Source organism: Scomber japonicus, chromosome 16 (assembly GCF_027409825.1).
Source record: "Scomber japonicus isolate fScoJap1 chromosome 16, fScoJap1.pri, whole genome shotgun sequence".
Lineage (NCBI taxonomy): Eukaryota > Metazoa > Chordata > Actinopteri > Scombriformes > Scombridae > Scomber > Scomber japonicus.
The window spans coordinates 8,540,399-8,561,852 of NC_070593.1; the positions used below are offsets into that span (position 1 = coordinate 8,540,399).

Consider the following 21,454-nt stretch of genomic DNA (forward strand, 5'->3'; position numbering starts at 1 on the left):
TAAAACAGACAGTAGAACAAACATAACAATATTACCACGTGACCCATTCAAATGTTGCCTATCCTGTCATTAGTCTGATCCATTCCTTAAAACAACAGACTAGACTTCCAGTGTCTCAGTATTATTCTACTTCCTGTTGTAGTTGCCAAACGTACCCTTAACCTCTGGCTTCCAGCTTTGTGTTGTGAAGAAACCTAAATTCTCCACCTCTCTTTTTAAATGCTAATTGTTTGTCACCTTGTATCTTTATCTGTTTTTAATGACAACACGGCTTGAAGGTGAGTGACTTTTCAACAGGAAGAGGTGATAATCAGGATTGATTGTTCTCTAACAGGCTCTTTTGTCTGCTCTGAGACTTTTCACACATCCTCGGGTGCTGTTCACACTGTGAGCTACAAGACAGCTGTATAAGTTGGAGGTGTGTCACTATATGTGTGTACGTGCGTGTGCTCTCTCTACTCTCTCTCTGTGTGTGTGTGTGTGTGTGTGTGTGTGTGTGTGTGTGTTTAAGATGGACATAGTTGATAGAAGATACGGGAACAAACACACTGCTGTCATGGAAAAGATGATCTAACCTGACTCAGGTGCAAGATGGAGAAAGAATTCAGAAACTCATTGTCTAAATATTTCAGAGTGCAGGTAATGGCAAGAACTGCAGCTCCAGATGCAGGTAGATTTATTAGGATATCAACAGTATGACGTTTCCAGCTCCACACTCTTCTCCAGACTAGAAATGCAGGTGCATCAGAGTGCAGGTAATAATAATAATTAAAAAAACTTTATTTGTATAGCACCTTTCATATAAGAAATGCATCTCAAAGTGCTTTACAACAAAATAAACTACATACACCAAGTGCTCCACATTAAAAGGGCCTAAAAGGGAGCAACCTCATAGCGGAGGTTACAGCCCATGCCATGTACCTGCAGCGTCCCTGGTTTGAGTCCGGCAGGGGACCTTTGTTGCATGTCAAACCCATTTCTCTTTCTCCCCTTGTTTCCTGTTGGCCTCTCTGCCACCAACTGTCTGATAAAGGCAGAAAACCCCAAAACATAATATAAAAAAGGAGAATAAAAAGGAACAAAAAAACAATATAAGATGGAAAATAACAATAGTAACAATAGTACACAGTAAAAGTAGCTAAAACCGAATGAATAGAATATAACAGTAAAGTAAAGTAGTGCATCAGTGTGAAGATAGGAAAGCTCGTTAAAGGCTAAAGTGAAACGGTAAGTCTTAAGCCTTCTTTTAAAGATATTCCTCCACCTTCACGTGTCTGGTGTGGATTCAAGCAGACAGTAAAAACACATGAAGTCAAATAGCTGAAAGCATGTCAACAAAACGATGAACGTGACGCCAGAAGCAAAACTGTTTGGTTTACAGATTACAGCCTTACACCAGCCAGCAGCGCACCTACGTGTCTTAACAGCTGTTAAAGTCAACCTGATAAAACTTTTTGTGTTGTATTTCTAATTTGGTTAAAAATGCCCTAAAGTTAAAGTCCAGAACTGGTTTCTTTTATGTGAGAGAGTGATCCCAATCAGTAACACTCTGCTTCTCTTCACTTTGCTTTTCTAAATGCCATCATTACATTTCATCAGTTTCTCTCCAGACAGATGTTCCTTTAGGAGTCACTGACATTCCCCCGCGGTGAAGTCACATATTCACAGACACTGAAGTAACACAAATAGGAATGCTGGCCTCCTTTTACTCCTCCTGTCCTCTCAACCTTATCTTTTTTTGTTGTTGCGTGGAAACAGATCTGCTCATTTGGTTCATCATTTCCATCCAAGCTGTCTACGATAAAGAGTAAATTGATGAAGTTCCTGCTCTAACTTTCCATCCTTTGTCCTCTCTGATTTGTCTCTCCAGTGGCTGACTGCAGTCTGGGTCCCCATGCCCTGCCTTGTGAGTCCTGCTTGGCCTGCTGAGCCCAAAGGAGCTGGTGTGTCTGTACTGGGTTGCAGCTGAAGCCGGGGCGACATCTACCAGGTGGTGGTGCCTGTGCCTGTGCCTGTGGTGGTGCAGGCGGGGTCGTCGGAGGGCCTTAGAGCCCCGGTAGCAGGCGGAGGAGGCGCCTGTCCTGTTCCAGCCACACGAAGATGAACAAACTGAACTTCCACAACAACAAAACCATGCAGGACCGCCGCTGTGTCTGTGTTTTTCTGCCCAACGATGACACGCTCAACGTCATAGTCAATGTGAGGAGACACACACAGGAAATAATCAGTTGAAATGCACAAACACACACTCACACAATCAGTGGAAGGCATTGCTTTTGATTTATCTGTTATCATTATCTGTGTGGTACTGATCTGAGTAAGTTAATTAATTCTCTTTTGTGGACAATAAATAATATCTATTTTAGTTTAGTTTAGTTTATTTTGGTCATTAAACTCATCTATCTATCTAAATCCTGCTAAAAATAAACCGCAGATCTTGTACTGCACAATAAAACACTAAAAATATACAAGATTTTAATTGAAAAATTAGTTTTTTATAGATGTGGCAGATTTGCTTTGTTGCCAAGAGTTTCTTCCAGGAATTCACTGAACCCTGCGAAGAAATAATCCCACACAACTCGTTTTTACATGTCCGTTTTTGTTCAAATTAAACAAACAAGATTTAAAGTCTTAGTTAATACTAAGAGGTATTAGTTGGTGGATTTTGTAGAAAGCCAGACTAACTGCTTCCCTATTTCCTGTTCCTATGCTAAGATAAATTTAACCTGCTGCTAGTTTAAGCTTCATATTCACCATAAATACAAGAAAATAAATATAAATAAATCTACTAATCTAACTTAAGGCAAGACAGTGAGAGGAAGAAAGCCTCCCAAAATGTCAAACTGTTCCTTTAATAATCTAATCTTTTGAGGTTTTAGTTCATATTGTACTGCGGTCAGTGTTTCTTGGCTGTCAGTTGGTAATTTGCTGTGTGTGTGTGTGTGTGCGTGTGTGCATGTGTGTGTGTAGGGGGGGAAACCTCAGGAATTTAATCTAATCAGTTAACAGCTGTTTAATTTCTGTATGTTCCCGACTTTAATTAGAATATGTCCACAACAAATCGCAGGAAATGAAACATCAACCGACTGTGCTGCAGATGTTATTCATAGCAACATGAGATAAACACACCACACATTAGCAGCGGAGTTTACTTGACTGTATTATTTATATATTTTTGAATCATGTCAAAAGCTAACTCCGAGCTTCTTCCTCTTATTCCTCTTATATCTCGTCCTCAGGTGAAGACCCTGTGCCAGGAACTGTTGGTCCAGGTGTGTGACCTCCTGAGGTTGAAGGACTGTCACCTGTTTGGACTCAGCGTTATTCAGAGTAAGACTTCTCATCTCGCAGCCAGGGTCTTCGCGGCTCCCTAAAAAAAGTCTTAAAATGTCTCAATTTTAGTTTTTTATAGTCAAGGTCTAAAAATGTCAATGAATTGTAGGAGTTAGACATTAAATTTGATTTAAGTATAATTATATTTGTTCAGTTTATGACAATAAATGAAACTAATCATTAGTTGCAGTCCTATATAAATTACTTCAAAATGAACTACACTTTTTAACCCCACTACAACAGTAAAATCCTGATTTGATTTTATTATTATTATTATTATTGTTATGTCTCAGCAATGGCATTACTTTTTCCTTAAAGAGGTATATTAAAAAGGTCTTAAAAGTCATTAAATTTGTGCAGATACCCTGTCTCGGTGGGGGGCAGCAAACAAATACCTCCTAATCCTCTTGTTTGTGCACTTCCATATGATGTTAAGTGGCGTGCTGCACACAATTTATCCATCTCTTTAATTTGTTTATCTGTCAGTGGAACAACACATCCTTTATTTTCTCTAACTATCCACCTCTCTCCTCCTTTTTCTGCGTGGGTGATGCAAAGTTGAACATCATGTGTTTTTAACTCTTGCAACTTGTGAGACTCGGTTGAATGCGTGTCAAGAAAAGAGCCACATAAAAACATTGTAACCAGGCAGTTAATTCCCACAAACCAATAAGTTGGCTGGGAAACAGGATTCAGAGCCTTTAAAACGTGAGCATGTCTCACCTATCTGTCATGAATCTGGGCCTCCTCGTCCCTCAATGGCTGCCCATTGTGCAGCGGTGCTAGAGTTGTTTTTAGGGTGACGAGGCTCGGTTGGGGGTTGTGGAGTGGTGGGTGATGGGGTCGTACGCGCGGAATGAGTCATCGCGTCTGTACTACGGCCCCCCCACCCGAGCAGACAGCGGGTGACAGTCGTGGGCAACTGCGAAGGAAGAGAGTAAATTGCAGAGGCAGTGTTTTCAGACAGCTGGCCTCCAGATGAGCCAATGACGGCGCAGCGGGTCAGTTGAGCCGGAGCCAGCGGGTCTGATTGAGGGACATTCCTGAAGTGCTTGTGTGAACAGCGTGAAATCCCCAAGGCAAACAGAGGCCACCCACCCCCTTGTGTGTCACCTGCTGCCCCCCCATCCCCCCAACCCTCGGACCAGACTAGAGCATCCACGTCCAGGCTGTGACACACTAGACCAGGGCTCGTATACGATATAAAGATAACTAGAGTCCAACATTAACCAACGCAAAAAGGTCTGTGACTGTCTCCAAGTCTGAATGTAGACTCCAGATCTCCAGACAGGGAGTTTCACAGCCGAGGGGCCCAAACAGCAAAGTCCTGGTCCCCTCTAGTGACACGATGAGATATAGGACCCGTCAGGACGGACCTGCTGGAGGATCTCAGGCAGTGATCAGGCTCATAAGAAGCTTTAAAAACCAGCAGTAAGAACTTAAAATCACTTCTAAAACTTGGAGGTAACCAGTGAAGGGCAGCAAGGATTGGAGTAATGTGGTCTCCTGATGTAGAGCTCAAAAGGCTGCAGTCTTTGCCCAAATTTCACTGGCTACAGCCTCTCAAATGTGACATTAAATCTTTGGGTTTTTGACTTCTTGTCAGAGGAAGGAAACTCCATGTTTTACTTTTTTGACATTTTATAGAGCAGCAGTTGGTTGATTAATCTAGATATTAATCTGCAAATAATCAGATAATGAAAGTAGTCGTTATTGCTGCTGATTTATTGGGTCAGTTTTGATCCTTCATCACTTTACTTTTTACCTTTTACCTTTTACCGAATCATCTAATGAAATCTCTCCCTGGTGTTTTTAATACTTTAATCATTTGCTTTATAAACTTTCAGCAACTATTTAACTCGCATATGTGATTAAGTGATTACTCCGAGGTCTCATTTAAAATGAGTTATAAATCTCATACTCATTCTGTCACAAGTTATCTGTCTTTCTGTGTAAATTGACATAATATTCTGAAAACAGAACACAAACCACAAAAATTAAGTTTAAGAGTCAGTCCATCCAAATCTCTGAAAACATAAACCACCATTAAACCCTGGCCGACTTAACTTTTTCTCTCGGTGTGCGACCGCAAATAGCTGTGAATGAGGGATATTGTTTCTGAAAACAGACATTTCTGTCGAGTTTTCCCAAATGTAATTTTTTGGATCACTCAAGCGCCACAAATCAAATGCCATTGACCTCAATTGTATTGGGATGGCGGCAGAAGTCTCAGCGGCAGAGATCTCAAATAATCACCAAATAAAAGCAGAACTAGCTTCATGGGAAAGATTTAACCGAGGGGTTAGTGGGAAGTGTCGTTAAGTGTTTTTAAGTGTTAACACGGAGCAGCATATTCAGGACGTCGTTTTTATGTGTTTCTGAACAAGTATGAGTCATGACAGGTATATAAATATAAACACTCACTTCCCCAGTCCTCATAATCCTCAAAACAGTTTCCAAAATTTTGATGAAAAATCTGCATTGACGTCTTGTCTGAGAGGCCGCTCTTGCTTCTCAGCGAGGTTTTCATTGTATAGAAAATTCAGAGTTGTCAGATCAGCGAGGCCCGCGGCTCATGAAAGGAGGATCACTTCAGGAGCAGATTAAGACGTGACAGAGACGAGGTGAAGAAATGAGAAGGAAACGCCACTGGCTCCGAGTACAAAGAGAAATGCTGCGGAGGCTGTGTGTGTGTGTGTGTGTGTGTGTGATGCGATTGCTTTGAGGCGGTCTTTTGAACGGAGCTCATTCATTGAGGATTTTCTCTGTGCATGCATACACACTCACGAAGGCTCCTATATAACTGCACACACACACACACACACACACACACAGACACACACACACACACACACGGTCATGACGCAGGGAACAAGTGTGTGAGCTAAACCTGTGTCTCCCTTCCAACAGATAATGAACACATCTATATGGAGCTGGATCAGAAACTATCCAAATACTGCCCCAAAGAATGGAAAAGAGAAGCCAGCAAGGTAAGAAACTGTGTCCTGATTTTATTTTATTTTATTTTAGTTTTGTTTTTGTCGTGCAAGATCAATAAAAGATCTGCACTGTTTGAAAAGGCTGTCATCGCTCCACATTAAAAAGACCTGCGTCATCCCACACAGCTACTTACTGTCAGTACCAGATGCTTCAGCTGAATCAGATCAGTGTGCAGAGTCATTCTCAGTCCGTCCCTTCACATGCAACCGTTAAATTCAGATATCCAGAGACAACGAGCCACCCAGAGTCACGACAGTCCCCCAAAAAAACTGCAGCAGGTCAACATGCAGTTTAACTAATGACATCACAGTTTACAGGACTCTGACTAAAATGAACCTTTACTTGCATATCTTAATGGATTCATGGAAGTTATTTAAGATATCACCCTGCTAGATGCGAGATTAAGGATATTAAGATATTCCAAGATAAGATATTCCTTTATTAGTCCCATGATATGGAAATTTAGAAAATATATATAATATTGACTTTCATTCAAACTTTAACAGCGAGAAAGCAACTTTTTGAAGCAAAGCCCTCAAATTGTAAACTTTTACCCATCCTATCATTTTAAATCAGGGGTTCCCAACCTCCTTTTTGGTCTATAAATCATTAAAACATTAAAAATATGTGAAAAATGCCCCTTTACAGAATGCTACAACACAAGTTACATCAATAAATGTCTTGATTATCTTTCCGAAACCCAAAACTTCTGGGAACCCAGCACAACAAATATTTGGTGTTTTTGCTCGAAATTGTAGGAGCAACATTTTCCTTTCGATTGACGCTTCAAGTAATCGTCTAAACATTGCAGCTCTACATGTTCCCCTCTCTCGTTACCAAGGCACGTTGGTAGTGAACAGACCTTGACGTGATGTTGTAGAAAATAAACCCAGATTTCCACTTGTATGTTTTTCAGGGCATCGACCAGTTCGGGCCTCCGATGATCATCCACTTCAGAGCTCAGTATTACGTTGAGAACGGGAGACTGATCAGGTAAGTAAAGCACACACGTTGAGTTATAATTAGTAATAATGTTAAATAGCTCCAGTTAACCTGTAATTGTTCTCTCCGTCTTCCCCGCAGTGATCGAGCAGCCAGGTACTACTACTACTGGCACCTGAGGAAACAGGTGCTGCTCTCTCAGTGTATCCAGCGGGAGGAGGCCTACTTCCTCCTGGCAGCCTTCGCCCTGCAGGCCGACCTCGGCAACTTCAAACGCAACAAGCACTTTGGGAAGTACTTTGAACCTGAAGCCTACTTCCCCCCGTGGGTGAGTATGTCTAACGTGCACCGTATGTGGGCCAAACCTTAACGTGTGTCAAACTTGTCAGAGAAGAAGAGACGATTTAAGATGACTCACCAACACGCAGCTCGTTCTTTTGGCTTAGATCACATCTCCCTCCTCCCTCTTGTCCTGTTCCTATACCGGATCTTGTCTTGTATTAATATCACAAACAAGACTTGACATATTCTTATAATAATACCTAGCATTCATCTTTAGGGACACAGGAGTATTTATTTAACCATTACATACTGTTCAGGGTCAAATCTGAGCTGTAGAAAGACCCTCTACTCATTTCTTTTGGCCGGACTTTTCCTAAATGTGACCTACAGTATACAAAAATGGAAATAAAATGCATCTTTTTTTATTTTTTGTGCAGCTAATACACATTTTTAAGCATTCAAACATGTTGTATTCATTGTATTCTATAAAATGATACCCTGGACCATAAAATAGTGATTGTGAATGTCCATGTTTTTCCATAAGATTAATCAAACCTTTATTATTAGTGACTGATGGGGGAAATAATTCATGTTAATTGATGTAAAGACTAATTATAAATCAGAATATGAACAGTATTGTAAGGGTTAACATTTCCCTTGGGCTCTTTGGCTTGTGTACACACGTTCTCCTCACTTTTTTTGGTGTTATTCTCATGTCTCGTCGTTCAGCAATGAGAGCGTCTATCGTTGGGCGTGCATGAAAACATTCAAAAGCTGTAAACACAGTCTGTGGTAACTCTGTCTGATATTTCAATGAGTCACAATGAATGTCCTTGTAAGCATCCAGGACTTAAAAGTAGGTCTAAGCTGAATAAGACCAAAAATAAATGTGCTGTGTCACTGACGGAGAAGGCCGAAACATATAGGAGGCGAGCTCGTGACTGTCAGCGTTGGGTGGGTGTGTGCTGACCTGACCAGAGAGTGTGTATGAGGGTCCGCAGCCACATTCCATTAATCATACTGACCAAACACACATCTGAGCATGTGGGATAATCAGAACTGGGACATCAAGTTTATTTTTGTCTCTGGAAGTAGCACACACACACACACACACACACACAGACACACAAACATAGACTCACTCACTGTTTTTTTTTGTTTTTTTTTAATCTTGAGAAATGCTCCGGCTGATATGGCGACACCACTTCACCACCCTCCACCTCTCTGGTTATGGACAGCCACACCCGTCTGATTGCCCTTCAGTTTCCTGTGATTAGCCTCCTTGCCTCCTTATCATGACTTGAAACAGGAAATTGTTTGATAATGAGCTTCGTACACTAACCCCAACAGTAACTCTACCGCACATTTAGGTTCACGGAAAAGCCGAGTAGAAAAATGAAAAGGAAAGCTTAGCGAGTGTGTTTCTGCTTCCTCTCTTTGAAGCTTTCCAGGTTTAGACATCTGTTCACAGCGCAGCGGAGATCTTCATTACCTTCATTCACTGCCAGTCTGCTGTCATGAGTCTGTATAACTTCAGCAAGCCAAACTTAACATTTCTATTTTCCTCTCCCTCCTCGATCAGGTGATAGCCAAGCGCGGCCGTGAGTACATCCTGAGGCATATCCCAAACATGCACAAAGACCAGTTCGCCCTCACGGCTTCAGAGGCGCACCTCAAGTACATCAAGGAGTGCGCTCAGCTCGATGATGTCACTGTCCACTACTACAGACTCTACAAGGTGAGAGAATCAGTCTCTGTGGTGTTGAATGAGTTTTGTATTTGGCTAAAAGTGCTTTGATAGCTTGAGTTTTAAGGATTTTCTGTTTCATCAGATTTAGCTCCATCTTCTCCTCATCTATCTACATATGATGTCATCTTTTTTTAACAGGACAAGAAGGAAGTAGAGGCGTCTCTTACATTGGGGCTGACTTTACGTGGTATACAAATATTCCAGGTACAGTTTCTTACAAATTTTGTCTCATTTTTTGTTTGTTTGCTTTTTCTTTTCCTAGTTTCTTGTAAATCATCATCATCAAGTTTCATGATTGTTTATTATTGTGTCTACAATTAAAAAATCTCCAACTGTCTTCAATAGAAATCAGTACAACTCAGTATCTTTACATAAAACACAATAAGGCAAATTTCTGCACTATTGATTCTAGAAAATTCACAAAACCATCGATAGCTGAAATAAACTAGTTGAAAGTTGAGTTTCAAGGTTCAATAATGGACAACAGTTACTTTTTAAGGTGGATTTTCTTCTCTTCTTGGTGCAGCAGTGTTGTCTTTGTGGTTCTTTCTTCATGTTTTTAATCACCTGACCCTCATCGTCAAACCTCTGATCATTGACCTCATTTGTGTTGCAGAACGTCGGCTCCGTTAGGCAACTGTTGTACGACTTCCCCTGGACCAACGTGGGAAAACTGGTGTTTGTGGTGAGTCAGACGCACCATCACAACTTTGTCAAACACATAGAAATCCCAGGGAGGTGCCATGATTTTTTTTTTTTTTTCTGTCTTTCTTTTCTTTCTTTTTTTTAAACTCATTCCAGAGATGACGAAACCCAAGCTTCCCCGGGCTTATGGCAATGTTTGTGAAAGCCTAGCTCCCGCTCAGGGCCGTGGAAATTTTTACGCAATGCTTCTTTTCTCCACACTGCTGTTTTAAGTCCTCTGGAACTAATCAGGGATTTAGAAAGACTTTCTTCTCATGCACACACACAGACACGCACACACACACACACACATAGACACATACTGTACCCTGTATACATATTTTCATGTAATCAGCAGCATCATTTTTTTCATATGATACACGTGTCTCTTAATCCATTTTTATCAGTTATCATCGGCGTCCCCGTGTCCTTTAAAAGAAATCCTGTAAAATCTTCATCATCTCTGCTCAGATTCGCTCCGTCTGTCGTTGAGCTGAGCACAGCAGTCAGTTAATTTGCCTCTGTAGGGTTTCTATTATCGCAGGACGGCAGAGGAGCTTACAGTTTATACATCGGTTTCACTCTGACGCCTTCACGTTTTCTGCCAGCTGACTTTTTAATCACAACCCAGAGAGGTCATTATTGCTTATCAAGGCTCTTCTTGGCACAAAAAAAACAGCTTCTTGTGACTCTAATTCTGTCTACTTTTTTATTTTTATACAATTCAAGGGACTTTAGAAGCAGGTTTGATGACTTTAGGCCCTTGAGAAACCTGCTTTGTTGTTCCAGAAAGGGTTTTTTTTCATCCAAGAGTGGCGAGTTTTGCTTTGGCCTAATTTTAGCACAAACATCCGACGTATCTGCCGCTCGATTTAGGATAAAGACATCCTGTTTTCCTCATTCTTGTTTTCTCGGTGGTTTCATTGCATCTGCTGTCTGCAGCATTGTGAGAGTGAACCGGCGGCGGCGGCGGTGGCGCGGCTGTGGTTACACTGTGTTCGCGAAGGGCCTCTCGTGGCCCCGTCCCACCCTTCTCCTGAATAACAGGCTCTCTCCTCCACCCCACCCACGAGTCACGTCATCCAACACCGCTGCCACCACCACCACGGCTGCAGCAGCTAGAGCCTCCGAACGAGCCAGAAAGCAGAGCTGGGTGGAGGGACGGGTGGGTCAATAAACACCAGATGCTGGGGATTCTGGATTCAATCTGTTGGCCGAAATGATTGAAACTCGTCTTTGGCATCAATGTTTTTCCCCTCATTGTTAAAAAAAAAAGGGTGGAGTTCAGTATTTCTGACACATGAAGACAAAACAGAGTTGCATTCATGCTTCTCCTGACCCAGGCATTGTCAGATGTTGTCCTCCTGAACACTGAAATGAAGTCATCCCCCTCGTGTCCTGCCTCATGCCGCTGGATCTGAAGCTGGATCTGAGACTTTGCCAGCGGTCTGGTTGACGCTGGTCTCGGTGCAGGATTGTTGGACGCGAACCGCTCCTCCTGGATGAGTCTTCGATGTGTGTGGCCTGTTGGGGAGGTCTTGTAGGAAGGAGGAAAGAAAGTCGTCCAGCTGTCATAGTTTAGATGTACTGACCATGTGTACTGCATGAAAAAAGACACGTTTCTAAGTGGCGTCTGAACTCCTTTTTATAACCAGCCACTTGACACCAGTCTGCTGCCATGTATGTTTGGTCTGGAGTAGAGTTACCAACAGCAGGGAAGCTGTTGATTCAATATGTCAGGTTTTTAAATGATATTTGCCTATTTTTAAGATTAAAAAGAAAAGATTTTATTTTATGCTTCATGCATTTCACCCTGGCTCGTTCTCACCTGGCTGCTGCCCAGTGCAATGTTTTTAGGAGGCCATTAGGAGCTGCGGAGGGGCAGTTTGAGGTTAAAGACAAATACTCAACTTGAGGCATGGAAGAGAATTTCTCCATTTTTCCCACCCAGAGTTTTCCTGCCTGTCCTGGAAATCTTCTGTCTTCAGGATACCACTGACCAGAGAAAATGATCTTTTACAGGAAAGCCGCCTTCAAAGAACTGTCAGTTGGGGTTTTTCTGGGTGATGAACTACAGTACAGTACAAAGTCAAATACCTTTTTAATGTGCTTCCTACCTATACAAAGTCTTAGCTGGTTTCTTTAAAAAAAAAAAAAAAAAAAAGTCTGGATAAATAAAGTGAAAGCTCAGTCCTGTGGTCAGAAATGTGCCGTTCTTTGCATTTTCACGGTGCTTTAAACCCACCCGTCGCCTTTTTGAAAGTCCAAACCCTTGCAGAAATGTTTATAGGTCTGTATTGAAAACAACCCCGCTGACACTAAAGACAGCTGTTATTGGGTCGAGCTTCTGCCAAAAAAAAAAAAAAGGCGAAGGGAGAAAGCACAAAACCCACCATTTTAGTTTTTTTTCCGTGCATTCAGCCAACATGTCCTCTCCCTGGAAAATCATCAAAAACTGCTCCAAAAAATGCACAGTTTGAGTCTCAGTATGGAGAAATGAAGAGCAGATACATGAACTGATTTTTCCCCTTTTTGTGTTTGGATGCAAAATAGTTTTCGAGAACTGACTTTGTTCCTCCTCTTAAAATATTTCCCCTCTGGTCTTTCTGGCATAATCATTCCTCAAATTCACATTCCTGCTTCATAATTTTATGTTATTAACCGCTTTAAATCATCAGCATTTTTTTTCTCCTCCTCCTCTCAGGGGAAGAAGTTTGAAATCCTTCCTGACGGACTCCCATCGGCCCGAAAACTCATCTACTACACAGGTTGTCCCCTGCGCTCTCGTCACCTCCTGCAGCTGCTCAGTAACAGCCACCGGCTCTACATGAACCTGCAGCCTGTCCTCAAACAAGTCCGTCGATTGGAGGAAAATGAAGGTACTTTCCTGAATTTAATCTCTTTTCGTTTCTTATCCTGTCTTTCTATTGTGTAGCAAAGGGCACGACACAATTTGGCACATGGGAATAACATTTTAAACTTAGTACAACCTGAAATAAACGTCTTATGTGTATGTGTTGTTTTTCAGAGAAGAAGCAGTACAGGGAGTCGTACATCAGCGACGCTCTCGAGCTGGACATGGAGCAGCTGGACAAGCGTTCCCGAGCCAGCGGCAGCAGCGCGGGGAGCGTCTCTCACCACAAACGCCTGTCACGCCACTCCACGACCAGCCACGGCAGCTCGCACACCTCCGGCATCGAGACGGACAGCTTCAGGGCTCCGGGCCAGGCCCCCCACAGGCCCCTACGAACCTGCAGCTCATCCACAACCAGCCACGGGAGCTCGCACACCTCCGGCATCGAGAGCAGCAGCAAGGAGCGCATACTAGATGATGATGGTAAGAGCCAGAAATATTAATGGTTAAGTTACACATAAAATGTGTAATATATTCATCATGACCTTTTATGGAGTAGAAGTAAAAGATGATATATAAAGCATTTTGTGTGAAGAACTGCAGAAAGTGCTAATCTGCAGCATTGACTACTGCTGCACCAAAGATGATGCAAAACTCGTGACAAAAATTCAGTTTACCCCTTAAAATGTTTCATGATCTCAGAGCTTTTTAATCATTTTAACACAAACACTTCCTGTTCCCGCAGAGATCGAGATGCTGGTGGACGACCCCAAAGACTACGAGGAGCTCCACGAGATGGCTCTGGACCAGGAGCTGTGTATCCACATCACCGAGGACATGCTGACGATGTCCCCCGACCAGACCAACGGATACTCCGGTACAGACCAGTCTCTCAGTGTTGCTGCTCTATCTTTCATTTAAGTCTTATGAGTCAAAGTTAATAAAACTCAAGTTAATTGTAGAATAATGTGTTTAATAGCGTCCTTTAGTCCGAGTGAGGCTGTTTTTAAGAGTTCGTTTCACTCTCAAACTAAATGTTACGATGTGTTCGTCTCAGGTCTCATCGTGAAAGACGTCAGCTCCTCCACCTCCAGCTCCTCTGAGACCGTCGTCAAGATGAGAGGACAAAGCATCGAGTCTCTGCCACAGGTAACTCCACAGGTTTTAATTCAGGGCTTTCACAGCAATAATATTAAACACAGAAAACTTACTGCAAGTGCATGAAAATATCCATCCTGAAATATTTATTAAAAGCTTCAGTGATTTTGCTGTTTGGTCCTTTTACTTCTATCTATGTGTGTATATTGTGTCTTAGTGAGTTTAGTACTTAGTTAGTTTTAGTACTAGTTACTAATTTATTTTATTCTTTTACAAGCACCTTCTTTCTTTTTGTACTTCTGAGACTATATATTCTATTATATTGTATATCTTCTGTACAGCTGCAGAGGAGTTTAATCAGCTGTTTAACTTTGCATGATAATAATAAAACTTCATCATTACTTTTAATTCAATCTATTCTGTACACTCATGTCTGTGAATCCTGGAGGAGTGATCCCTCCTCTGTTGCTCTTTGTGAGGTCTCATGAGAAAAATGGCATAAAGGGACATTCAAAGTATAACAATAAGGATTAAAAAGAGACTAATCAAATGACTGTATTGACTTTGGAAGGATTAAATGTGTACTGATGTCACTGTGAAATATGATGTAGCACACAGGGAGATAAACCTGTTTTCTCGGTGACATTTACCAGGATGTATTTCATTCATGGTGAATATCTCTTGCATGTACATCCTCTTCTCAACTGGAAGTTCAAGAAAAACCTTCCTCACTGTTTTTACTTCTTGGCATACAGAAGAGAGAAATGTTTGAAGAGTCATAAACTGAACCAGTGACTTCAAAGTAGCTCCTGGACAGTATTTAACATCACGGCCTGATGATGATAATTAACAGTGTAAAAGTTTCCAATGGCCGCCCCCTCCTATTAGTGTAAATCAGATTCCAGGCCACCATGTTGGCTCCGCCCCTGCCGAAATAATTCATGTGCTTTCTCTCTTAACGTGTGATTTGTTGCTTTCCATCCGCAGACGTCTGCAGGCAGGAAACCTCAGTCCTCCACCGACCGACACAGCCAGTCGCTCGATGACGTCCGGCTCTACCAGAAGGACTGTCTGCAGTGGGCGGAGCTCTGCCAGGACACCGCCCACAGCTACACGTTCGGCTGCGCCCAGGAGCTGAGCGACGGCTGCGGCTACCAGGGCCTCTCCGACCAGTGCACCGGCATGCGCGGCGAGCAGCACCCGTTCCCCATCAAGAGAACCAACAAATACTTCTCCCTGGACCTGACCAGCGACGAGGTGCCCGAGTTCGTGGTGTGACGGGGAGAGAGGGCGAGGCGTAAAAACAAGGCGACCTCAGGGTGACCTTTTTTTTTGTCAGATCTGGAGATGTTTCAGCCCTCAGGGAACAAGAGAAGAGAAGAGAGGAGCGTTGTCGGAGAGGTGGAGAGGTGGAGAGGTGGTTGCTATTCTTGGCAGCGATGAGTAAAACTGGTAGCGAGTCGGCTGCCCCCCCTTTTCATTTACCACTCGAGATGTTTTAACACATAATAAATGAACAGACGTGCAGGACTCTGACTGAAATGGGAATTTTTATAAACGAACACTGGGTTTGAAGAGAGCCCGTGTCTTTAAAACGTAAACCCCGAGCTGCTCCCGCTGTGTGAAAGGAAACAAAAAGGGATCTTCTTCTTTTTAAAAAAAAACAAAAAACATTTATATTCAAATCTGTCCTCCAAACTTGTTTCAAGATCCACATTTGCCTCCTTCGTAAGGTCATTAAAAAAAACCTAAAAGACGTGTGTGTGAAGACGTGACGAGCATATCAACGACTTTCTGTGGAGGACAAAATTTAACTCTGAGCTACGAACCAAAGACGAGAGCGTGCAGCGATGACAAAAACATTTCAGAGTCATTGTCGGGAGGGAAGATAAAAACCCCTCAGTCTTCTTCTTCTGCGCCACTTCATTTTACCTCAACAGGAAGTGCAGTGTGCCAACCCCCCCCCCCTACCCCACCCCCACGTCTCACAGACTGGACTCCATGTGAACACACACCCGATGTGCCTTCATCACACTATGCAGGTGTCAAAAGCCTTGACAATCACACACACACACACACACACACACACACCTGCTCTTTTAGTCACAGGGATCATTTTTAAAGATCCAAGCCATCCTGATTAAAGTTCTACTTTACTTTGTTTTTCTAAGCTATACACACACACACACACACACACACTTCATCTACACCGCTCACTAAAGATGATCATTTGTCTTTCAGCATCTTTGAAAAAAAAAGAAAAAAAAAAGGATTCAAGGTTGGTTTTCAAACTGTTTCATGTCCTGTGAAATCTGACCGGCTTTCCTGAGGAGGAATGAGGTCGAGTAAGTTCCCCTACATGTCCCGACTCGCGCTTACGAGTTTTTTTTTTTTTTGTGGCAACAAAAAAAAAATGAAAAAAGCTTCCCTGTAATCTAAACTCAAAATGGAGCCGTTTTGGCTGTCGGCCAACACAAACCGCACATTTTGATGCGTACATGCACGTCCTCCTTTCTGCTCATTTGTCCTTTTTTTATTGTTTTTTTTTTCATCTTTAATGTTTTAAACTGGAATTTGTTACATGTTTTTTATTTTATTTTATTTTATTCTTCATCCTCATTTTACCTGAAACCTTTTACACGTCGTATTTTTTGTATGATTTGCCCAGACTTGTATATGTTGAACAGTTACTCTGCGTGCAGTTGATGTCATTCAGTATTACAAGTGAACGTATGTGACAGTATTATGGACGGGTGATGTCAGATCTTTTTATTTCTTTTTTTTGGGGGGGAGGCGGTCTGAACAAGAATCTCACAGTAAAATTCAGCAGAACTGAAGCCTGTGGAAGCAGATGAGCTCTTTGTAATCATAAATGACAACTCACATTTCAATATATTATAACTGATAGTAAGTTTAAACTCTGAATAAGGTGTTTTATTCATAAATCATGCAGCTCAAACTCAAAAGTCAACAGTTACACCTTTAAGATACTCAGTTTTTGTCAGATTTGAATTAATAATATCTCTGATTTTGTTATGAATATAGCAAATACTTTAATCTTTATGTCAAACACAGTTTTACTCTTACCTGAATTAGGTAATCTTTATCATGACCACATCATTTTTACATTTGACGATGTTCTTACACCCAACTTTTCAATGAATTTTAAGCTGTTGAAACACTGAAGGGAAAAGGCTGCACTCTGCTGTGTAAAGCAGAAGAGTCAGACAAAGGAATAGTTGGATATTTTGGGAAATATGTGTATTTGCTGTCTTACTCTAAGTTTGATGAGAAGATCGACACAACATGAAAAGAACCAGAAAATTCACATTTGAGAAGCTGGAATCAGATAATTTGGTCATTTTCTCTTTAAGAATAGTTTGTTGCAGCTCTGTCATCATTATCGATTAATCTGATTATGAATCATTCATAAAATGTCTGAAAATAGTGAAAATTATGTTATAATTTCAAAAAGTCTTCAGTCCAACACCCAGATATTTAGTGAAATGTCATGTATGACAAAGACAAGCATAAAAGTATCACATGTAAGAAGTGTTTTTTGGCATTTTTACTTTAAAAAATGACAAAAAATGAATATAGATTATCTGAATCGTCGCAGCTTTAGAAACCACTCTGTATATGAAGCTAAAGCTAGTAGCCGGTTAGCTTAGCATAGCATAACAACTGGAAACAAAAGGGAGGAAACAGCTAGCCTGACTCTCCCCTAAAGACATGATGATTTATTTACTGTCATTTTCTATCTTTTTTTTTTTTTTTGTCTTTTCAGTTCTGCGTTGAATAACCCTGCGTCTGTTTTTACAATGTGACGATACAGCATCATGAACAACGTTTTTAAAAACACATTTAATGAAAATACATTAAACAAAAAAAACAATGAATTTGATACTGATATGTAATTAAAATAAACAACTTCTATATTTCTTACAGGTTGTTTCTTTCTGTTTTCAAACATACTTATTTCTACTCATTAATGGAAAATGTCATATTTTGATGGACGATGATGTTTCTTATATTAAAACCGTATGTGTTAAGGTACATAGCCATACAACCATAACCCATGTCCTTAAAGTCTTCATGATTTGTTCTTGACTTCCTGTTTTCTGACTTTAATATATGGTCAAACTTACACTACGTAAGAGTCTGTATGTCTGTGTCCATAATCCTTTCTGTGAAAGGATCTCCCTTCAGGTAAAAAATATTATTTTCTTTTTTTTTTTGATCACCCTGTAGTTAAAAAAGATTTGTTATTATGAAGTCTGGTCCGTGCCTTCTTGGTACTAATGCCCTCAATATCCAATAAAAAGGTACATTTATTTGCCAAAGCTGTTGTGTGTTGTGGTGATTTCATTCATGTTTGTTGAAGATTGATTCATGATATTGGAAGAATACTTTTAGTCATATTGTACTTTTTCTAAACAAAGTTACAACATGTTAAACTACTGTAAAACAAACGGTAACCATTAAATCAAATCAAATGAATAAATACATTTTAATTTGACAAAAACTCAATGCAGCCGAAAAGGTCTGCACACTGCAGCTCTGTTTAATGGTTTTTATGGTTATCTATTATGGTTTGTATTATCTTTTTTTCTATTATATGTACACCTGTACGTATTGAATGGGATTGGCACATCATGTGACTGTCAGTTAAACCTGGCATTTGTACATGTTTCATTACTTTGTTGTACTTTTGTTGTGGCTTACATCTCCTCATGACTGTTTTTATAGTAACATATAGTCTAATAATAATTTTATATATATTGCACTTTACTATAGAGACTTACAACATGTTTAACTGTAAGACCAACAGAGTAAAAATGGTTAACAAAAAAGATTACAAGTATCTCCCTTCAAGTTTAAAATATACAAAAAGTCGGCACACTACCGCTCTATTTTCACTAATATTATGCTTTGTATTATCTTTTTTTAAACTGATATGTACACCTGTACATACTGAGTGGGACTGGCACATGATGTGACTGTCAGGTGACCTTTGTCCTTTGTGGATTTGAGATGGATTTGTCTCTAGTTTGAAGAGCAGAAGGCTCGAAACATCACTTGTGAAATCCTATTAAATTATATCTGCATTGGGAGCTGCAGTGTGCTGTTACAGATTTAGTTATTTGGTCCAGCGCCTGCTTTTCTTATTCCAGATGTGAAAAAACTCAGTGCAACAACATTTTTCATTCATGTTTGTTGTAAATTGATTCATGATATCACACAAACGTTAAGCTTACATCTCCCCAGGACAGTTTCCCCCTCAGAATAAGAATAACTTTAGTCATATTTCACTTTTCTAAACAAAGTAACATGTTTAACTGTAAAACAAACAAAAAACAGTAAAAATGGTGAAAAAATAACATGACATATTTAACAGTCCAGCACAGATTGAAACAGTAAGAGAATAAGGACCATAGAAAAATAACACAAACACAGGAAACACACATAGTTAGACTTTAAAACGGATTAAAATAATATAAACTTGGTAATCAGGTACAAATATTAGTGCCTTAGTTTCTCATAAAGCTATCATGTCTGTATTAGTTTATTAGTTAGATGAGTCTGTACTGCCCTCTGCTGTTACATCATTTATTTCCATTTAATCTGAGCTCGGCCTGCAGGTGGCAGTGTTGTCTGACACATGAGACCCCAGCTCCACAAAGACACCTGTTCAGTGGAGAAGTGCAAAGTTCATCAGCTCAAACACACAAATCATCTTTATGATGCCAAAAAACTGAAGAAAAAAAAGGGGAGCCATATATAGAAAGTTGGCAAGTTGCATGTTGAATAACCAGCCACTCAAAGTAGGACAGGAAACATTAATGAGGTATTTAAATCTCGCTGTTTTGACATCTTTGTATTGTTGGAGGTTTTTTCTCACATGGAGCAACAAGCTTTAAACAATGTAGCTGCGTAATGCTGGCTGACTTAACTTCCTATAACTTCATGCTGATAAAACAAATGCCCTTATTCTTTCTCCTTATCTTCTTACCGGTATTTGTGTTGAAAAGGTCTCACGTGACCACGATCTTATCTTATTTACACTAGACTAGTAGAGTGTATCTAATCTCTATAAAGGCCTAACCAGTCACTAAGGATATTTACTTAAGTACTTATAAGTGCAATTTTGAGGTACTTGTACATTGAGTATTTCCATTTTATACTTCCACTCCTCTACATTTCAGAGGGAACTCTTTTACTTTCTACTCTACATAATTTAATATAGGCTACAGCTTTAGTTACTTGATGCAGATTTGACACAATGAATAATATAACAAGTTTTTAAAATACAACACATAGTTAAATATTAAACCAGTAGTTTTCAACCCTTTTGTCATTTGACGTCTTACACAAAGTAGTGTGTAGTCGGAGTATTTTTTTTTAGTATTGTTTTTTCTGGATCTGATTATTTCTTCTACCGTTAGCTAAGGAATGACAGTTAGCTAGCTAGTGAAGCTAAAACTAAATGTACATAGCCTACTTTAATCTTTTCTCTAGCTGTTATCTGTAACTGTAAAATGTATAATTTGATGAACTGCTATGTTAAGCTTGTTATTCAACATAAATAAGAGGCAGCAGCAAAAATGAGAAAAGATTAAGGGAAAAAAAACCTAGCTAACCTGATGCTAAAGCTAACTAGCCTGTAAAACTTGTTCAAATTGAAAAGAAAGCTGAAAGCTGCATGTAACATTAGACAAACTGCATTTCTCTCCTCTTTCAGAGACCTGGTCGATGCCATGGAGTTAAAATATCAGCATAAAAGGTATAAAATAAAATAATTATAGCATCTCTGTCTGTTATGTAGTTTGAAGACCAGCCTGAAAAACTTTTGTAATTATTGCTCTCTGCTCTTCTTCTGCATTAGCTACTGGACTCCATCAGCTGAGGAAGCCCACTAAATGTGCCTGAAAGCTTCATAAATCTCCAAGTAAGTGGACTTTGCATGGACAATTTTTATTTCTTATTCATTTATTGTTTTGCTTTTTTTTTTTTTTTTAATCTTTGGAGCAAAAACACATCAAATACATGGCATGAGCTCAGCTGTAGAAGATATAAAGTCACACAATTATATGGCAGAAACACTGTGACTGATGAAAAGAACATTTAAATTAGTAGAAAATAAATATAAGCATATAGAAAAACACACTTCACTAGCAGAGAAGTAGGTTATTGAGTGTGACATACAGGTCTAGATGGCTCTTAGGGAATTGAGCTGATGTCTTATCACATATGCAGAGGCTTCAGGGTCATTTAATAAAGAAGATGTGATTTACCCACTTAGCATAATATTTCTCCACCTGGCTGATGAGTCTAAAAGAGGTCGAGACACAGCTGAGAGAAGCACATCCTGGCTGGTCGTGGCGTGGTCTCTAGACGTCCCACCAGCATGGACGAGGAGCGGGCTGGACCACAACATATGGAGGAGGGTACCAACACCCCCCCCCCACACACCTCCAGCAAGTAAGACTGTGACTTCATTTCACCCTGTG

General features: G+C 40.4%; 1 protein-coding gene and 1 long non-coding RNA gene across 2 annotated transcripts in view; both read left to right on the top strand.

Annotated features, from left to right (window-relative positions):
• The window catches only part of frmd6 (FERM domain containing 6), a 32,539-nt gene extending 16,522 nt beyond the window's left edge, over positions 1 to 16,017 (top strand). The window contains exons 2-14 of the mRNA XM_053336335.1: positions 1,871 to 2,199; positions 3,240 to 3,330; positions 6,244 to 6,323; positions 7,250 to 7,326; positions 7,417 to 7,603; positions 9,140 to 9,295; positions 9,446 to 9,511; positions 9,924 to 9,992; positions 12,696 to 12,870; positions 13,020 to 13,328; positions 13,591 to 13,722; positions 13,903 to 13,994; positions 14,931 to 16,017. Of these exons, the coding sequence (XP_053192310.1) occupies positions 2,101 to 2,199; positions 3,240 to 3,330; positions 6,244 to 6,323; positions 7,250 to 7,326; positions 7,417 to 7,603; positions 9,140 to 9,295; positions 9,446 to 9,511; positions 9,924 to 9,992; positions 12,696 to 12,870; positions 13,020 to 13,328; positions 13,591 to 13,722; positions 13,903 to 13,994; positions 14,931 to 15,221 (1,824 nt within the window). The 5' untranslated portion in view covers positions 1,871 to 2,100 and the 3' untranslated portion in view covers positions 15,222 to 16,017. The remainder of the gene's footprint in view (positions 1 to 1,870; positions 2,200 to 3,239; positions 3,331 to 6,243; positions 6,324 to 7,249; positions 7,327 to 7,416; positions 7,604 to 9,139; positions 9,296 to 9,445; positions 9,512 to 9,923; positions 9,993 to 12,695; positions 12,871 to 13,019; positions 13,329 to 13,590; positions 13,723 to 13,902; positions 13,995 to 14,930) is intronic.
• A 3,695-nt stretch (positions 16,018 to 19,712) lies between these two features.
• Positions 19,713 to 20,869, top strand: LOC128375927 (uncharacterized). Its single transcript, XR_008323110.1, has 3 exons — positions 19,713 to 19,791; positions 20,686 to 20,727; positions 20,830 to 20,869. It is a non-coding gene; the product is annotated as an uncharacterized LOC128375927 (long non-coding RNA).
• Positions 20,870 to 21,454: the final 585 nt, after the last annotated feature.